The sequence below is a fragment of the Cupressus sempervirens genome, chromosome 7 (assembly GCF_028749045.1).
Source record: "Cupressus sempervirens isolate cs-2001-9-10 chromosome 7, ASM2874904v1, whole genome shotgun sequence".
Classification (NCBI taxonomy): Eukaryota; Viridiplantae; Streptophyta; class Pinopsida; order Cupressales; family Cupressaceae; genus Cupressus; species Cupressus sempervirens.
This window is the reverse complement of record NC_143124.1, coordinates 841228105-841233619: the sequence shown is the minus strand read 5'-3', so window position 1 is coordinate 841233619 and position 5515 is coordinate 841228105. Positions and strand designations below refer to the sequence as shown.

Below are 5515 nucleotides of genomic sequence, written 5' to 3'. Positions count from 1 at the left end.
AATATATTAAACTATAAACATAATTACATCCAAAATTCTAAATACCATTCAATTTTTTTGATCTCACACAATCACATAATTTCATAAAACGCTAACCCACAAGCATCACCTATCAGCTCTAAACTAAACTGCACTTATATTTGTATCAATTTTAAAAGTTGGAGCTAAATCAACCTAAAAGAATTATTTTCCTCTATATTGTCACACATGAGAGATACTACAAAAGGGTATCAATAAGTAGTTTTCACCATTATGCCTATATATTGAAGATTCACAACGTAATGAATGGTAAGACTTTTCTTACTCTTGTACATGAAAAAGTTTTTCAATATAATGAATGACAAGCATCTCTTGAATCCCATGTTGAGTAAACATTGAGTGAGACACTCATGTTAGAATCAAAGGCTCAGAAATAAGAAGAATATCATATATTTGCAACAGAACTGATGCAAAGGGAACATAATGACCACCTGGACTTGATTTCCGTCCACAGCTACGAGCAGACAGACACAACTGTAGAGTTCTTGATTAATATCACAACCATCAAGTATGGAGTCATGCACATTCAAAGCCCTAGGCTAGATGATTGAATGATCCGTCAGATAATCAAAGAAGGTATATGGTCTCAAGAGTACATGGCAGCTCCACCTGCACAAGGAAAAACATTTTAATTAGACTAGATATTTAGTATAGTATGATCCAAAATATTGATACCAAAAATTTACACAATCTAATTTAGAAATCAAAACAGAAAAATGTAAATACAATGAAAGAGAATGATAATCCTACCATTAGGATGGAGAACTTGGCCTGTCATGTAAGAAGCATCTTCTGAAGCAAGGAAAACATAGCATGGAGCTACCTCACATGGCTGTCCAGCTCTTCCCATCAGTGTGTCCTCTCCCAAATGGGCTATTACATTGTCATCTAGAGATGCAACATTAACAGGGGTCCATATTGGTCCAGGGGCAACACCTACAGAGAATGTATCAATCTTGTTCAATGGGAATGTAATTAATGAGATTAGATTAAAGGTATGAAGAGTTTTTGGGAAAAGAGGGGTAAAAATTTATTAAGACAAAAAGAAATACAACAAGGAGAGCTCAACAAGGAGCTTTTTAGATTTAATTACGTTAATCAAGTTTTTTTTGGATTCAATTTGTGTATATTTTTTAGTATCAACGTTTCAAATCACACTATGTGATCTATCATCATTATAAGAGATTGTAGGATTAGAAATACTAAAAAGATGTAATCCAAGCCTTGCTCAAGAGCTATATAACGAATCATATAGTATGATGCAAAATATTGATATAAAAACTACACACAATTGAATTTTAAAAAGAACTTACTTTACAAATGAATTGTAGAAATCTGATTATGTTTATTTAATTGCATTTTCAAAATTGTATCGAACATCTTAGATCAATCATCAATATGAGTGAACTAAATATAAAAATAACTGTATAAAAAAGTAGTCTCTACTGTAGGAAAACTCCATGACAATTCTAACCAAGAGCAGAAAAGAGGACTCACCATTAACCCTTATTCCACGCTTAGCAAGTTGCCTAGCAAGACCCCTTGTAAAACTGAGAATGGCTCCCTTGGAAGAGGCATAGTCAAGTGTAGTCGGCATTCCTAGGTAAGCTTGTCTTGAAAGGCTATTGATAATGTTGCAACCCTCTTTCATATGCTTCACCGCATGACTGATTTACACATGGTATGATTCAGAAAGGTGAAAAACAGAAAGAAGATACAAAAACAAAAGAAGTCATTAATCAAGTCAGTTACCTTGCAATGAAGAACTGAGAAAATATATTAGTCCTAAATGTGCGTTCCACTTGTTCAGCTTTCATGTCTTCAATCCTCTCCACCACATGATTTTCTGCTGCATTGTTAACCAATATGTCAATGCACCCATACGCTGCAATAACATTGTCCACAACCTGCACAAAATACCAATTTTTATACCATATGATGTTTTTTTAGAATGACAGATTGTCTACACACGTTTTTGGGATGGTTTAATGTTGCACCATTGGTTGGTTGCGAAGTGGGATGTTCTAACATTTAAAGCTAGTTTTCACCAAATTCCTATTCGGTGAAATAGTTTTATATAGATTCAAGGTATTCTTTTGTGTTTAGTTTTTTTTTTTTTTCTTTCAATATGTTTGTGAATATTATCTATGTCAAGATGTATATAATCTAAAAACTTATATTTCTAAAAGTGAAGGTAAAATATAATAGAAAAATTTGTGTATTCATGTTATTTTTCATTTAATTTGTTGTCATTTTGAAAGAATGATTAAATATATTTATATATCTAAAAGTGGCACAATCTTCTACTAATGTTGGCTTCTTTCTTCTAGCCTTTATCTATCTCATATACAGAAATTTCATACATTTGTCTGCACCTTTTTTATACCATTCACAACTGTACTGCACTTCTCATGATAAGAAATGTCACCTTCCATCATCCTAGGTCAATCACATGAGTGCAAGATCAATCACACAACCACCTACATGATCTCTTAACTTTCAAATTTTGACCAAGACCCATTCATTTCTCACCTAAAACCAATTAGACAAAGTGTTGATAAATTTCTTGTTATGTCTTTGTATTAAAGACATTTAATTGCATTATTTTATCATCATATCATATGAAGGGAAAAAATTCACATTGAAGAAAGGAACATAGCAGAAATGCATTAAATATGACAAATGAACATTTGAATGTTTAAAATATAATATTTTCAATCATTTATATGACCATAAACTCAATCGTTTCCTAAGATTGACCTAACGGAATTGTAGTGTGTTGTTGATTAAGTGACCCTCTGTAAGCATTTCTAAATATTAAAGGTCTTTAAGAACAGTATAGACAACAAAATATTGGAACCAAATGCAGCTATTATATCATATCGAATTTGTACATAGAAATGAACTTCTCTAAGATCCACAAACTTGTAAAGACTATCTATATCAGACCCAAACTCACAAAGACCCCTTAATTATTTTAAAACAATCTAATACCCAAAACCCCTTTAATTATTTTTAGACATCCTAATATCAATGTACCAAGAGACAAATTCAGCATCAAACTTTCCTACAATTAAAGCATAATAAACTATTTTACATTATTTTAGACATCCTAATGTCAATATATCAAGACAAATTCAACAATGATCTTTGCTAAAATTAAAGCATAAGAAAACTATTTAACATTCTCATGAGTTACAAGGACACGACCTCCCTTTCCCAAGCTTACTGGATCCCTCACTTTTACTTCACATATAAGCAGTATACAATATTCTAGCAAATAAATTTGCCATCTACTGTTCTTTTCTCATGGATTGCTTCAAATCCTAACAAAATAACTTATGAATAAAATTTGTACCCAACACTAGTTAAAACCACAAAGAAGACTCCTTCCTTAAACTCCCAAGATCACAGATACCAAATGCAATTCCCACCTCTTTGCAGGTTTCATCGTTACCCAAATCCTTGACAGGGATTTTCATGGGGTCTCTAGCATCAGCAGTCTTGTATTCTGCTAACTTTTCCAGAGTCTCATTAGCATCAATCTCCTCTACAGAATCAACATAAGTAAAAGCAACCGTGGCACCTTCCAGAGAAAAATGGTAGCACACAGCCCTGCCAATCCCTGAATCACCACCAGTAACCAGAGCCACTTTCCCCTGAATCAATGCAATCAAAAACGAAAAATTCAAGCTATATTGATAAACAAAACAGAAAAATGAAATGTTACATTTTAATCAAAACAACAGTCAATAGACTTTGAAAAGGGATGAGATAGGGATGAGGCGGGGATCATACTCTGAACAAATTTAGAGCAACATTTTTTAGTCTTTAGGTCGTAGCGGAAGAAATTCAGCCATAAGACTCATGCTCCCATATGAAATAGCTAAAATCATTCAGTAAAAGACTTCCATAAAAAAATATTAATAATCCACTGAAATCCACAAACATGCGTTTGCCAAATGTTACCTTCAATTTCCCAGCAGATTTATAAGTTGGGGCAACTGAAATGGGCCGAGGCACCATCAGATACTCCAACCCTGGCTGGTTGTCCTGGTGCTGTGCAGGAAACGACATGATTTTTCCTCTGTAACAAGTAGCAGCTTGTATAAGGATATAGCTTGTATAAGGATATGAACAGGCTAAAGCTGTTTAAGTTTATCCTAAAAACAGAGCAAACTTAAGTGGGGAGAATACCCTAGTTGAATGTCATTTCATTCAATGATCAAATCCATAATAAAGCTAAACATCCCATGTTTTCAAGATCACGCACTTGATAACAATTATATACATTTCGTAACCCTAAAAAAAATCTGACACTGTTGAAGCACATCATGTTTTTGAACTGCCGTGCATGAAAGATATTCATCTAGAAATGTGATGCCCTAAAATAACACAACAAAATGTGTGAGATTCAAAGAATACACGTCTCGAGGCCTTACCATGGAAAACACATTTGATTAAAGCAGTTGCTGACATCTAAGTAATTTGGGAAATTGCCAAACTTCATGGTCTACTCTACTCTTTTTTTGACAGTCTCGGCCAGAGTTGTGTACGTTGTAATGCCAGCTATCCAGCATACCGGATGAATTCAGGGTTTTCCTGGGGTTATAAATCGGATGAATTCATGGGTTATTTTATCGGATCGCCACTGCCAACTGGGTGCATCCTTATCATGACTGGGCATGGCTGTTTCTTATCCGACAGAGTGTTTCTGTTTCAGTACAAGTTGTTTTAAGCGTGGAAAACGTTCTTAAGCGGCCTTCCCTTTTCTCTGTACAAGTTGGCGTGATAGGCACGTCCTTCAATGGTTATCGTATTATTATTATTATTATTCCTTATGAAAAAGTTGTTTATTCGATAAGGGACTCTTAAATTTATGGCTGGATAACTATTAGGGAAGAGACCCACTAGTGGCTAGCATTCTTACACCTAGATCTCTTAAATTCTAAGTTGAATTATGTCACTTTCGGGGTGATTCAAGAGCTTAAAGCTAAGGTTTCAACATTTTGATTTTATGGATCTCTTTGTAAAGGTTGTAGAGTGCGAAGTGGTTGAAAAGTGTCATTTTAAAACACTAGTTTGATACCCGTTATGTTCACCCCCCAATAGCCATTCACCAAAAAAAAAAAAAAAAAGTTTTGGCACAAATGGACCAATCAAAACCAAGAAAGCTAAAAAATGATCAGCTATTAGTACAGATGTGATTGCCTATTAGTACATGTATGATCAGCTATTAGTACATGTGTTATCAGCTATACGTTCATGTGTTATTGGCGATTAGTAAACATGTTATCATTTTTTGGGGCTTTTTAAAAGCGATAATTTGGGGTATCTATCACGAAACCCTCACGGTCACTCGACCCCTAGTGACTATTATAGACTGAGGGACACTCTCTTGTCTATAGTCGACACTCTGCATCCCATAGAGTTATGCGGTGACATATCTCTCAAACTACTTTGTTTAGGGCAGATG

The 5515-nt window shown here is 34.3% G+C and overlaps 1 protein-coding gene across 3 annotated transcripts; it reads right to left on the bottom strand.

The window, feature by feature from the left end:
* Positions 1-228: 228 nt before the first annotated feature.
* LOC149550017 (glucose and ribitol dehydrogenase-like) lies at positions 229-4765 on the bottom strand. 3 transcript variants are annotated; one of them, XM_089793185.1, is made up of 7 exons: positions 4482-4765; positions 4009-4126; positions 3474-3698; positions 1792-1946; positions 1537-1706; positions 790-975; positions 229-648 (listed from the first exon to the last, which is right to left on the bottom strand). In XM_089793185.1, the coding sequence occupies exons 2-7, from the start codon at positions 4114-4116 to the stop codon at positions 626-628; spliced, it is 867 nt and encodes a 288-aa protein (XP_089649311.1). In that variant the 5' UTR covers positions 4117-4126; positions 4482-4765; the 3' UTR covers positions 229-625. The 3 variants fall into 3 exon arrangements, with proteins under 3 accessions (XP_089649311.1, XP_089649313.1, XP_089649312.1); XM_089793187.1 differs by lacking the exon at positions 4482-4765 and adding an exon at positions 4237-4299; XM_089793186.1 differs by lacking the exon at positions 4482-4765 and having other exon boundaries at positions 4009-4299.
* Positions 4766-5515: the final 750 nt, after the last annotated feature.

Excerpts from the sequence above, each read along its gene's own strand:
- LOC149550017 (XM_089793185.1), bottom strand. The coding sequence starts at position 4,116 with ATGTCGTTTCCTGCACAGCACCAGGACAACCAGCCAGGGTTGGAGTAT. Across the intron at positions 1,707-1,791 it reads TCTCAGTTCTTCATTGCAAG|TCATGCGGTGAAGCATATGA; the intron begins GTAACTGACTTG and ends TGTGTAAATCAG. Across the intron at positions 976-1,536 it reads GCGTGGAATAAGGGTTAATG|GTGTTGCCCCTGGACCAATA; the intron begins GTGAGTCCTCTT and ends CATTCTCTGTAG.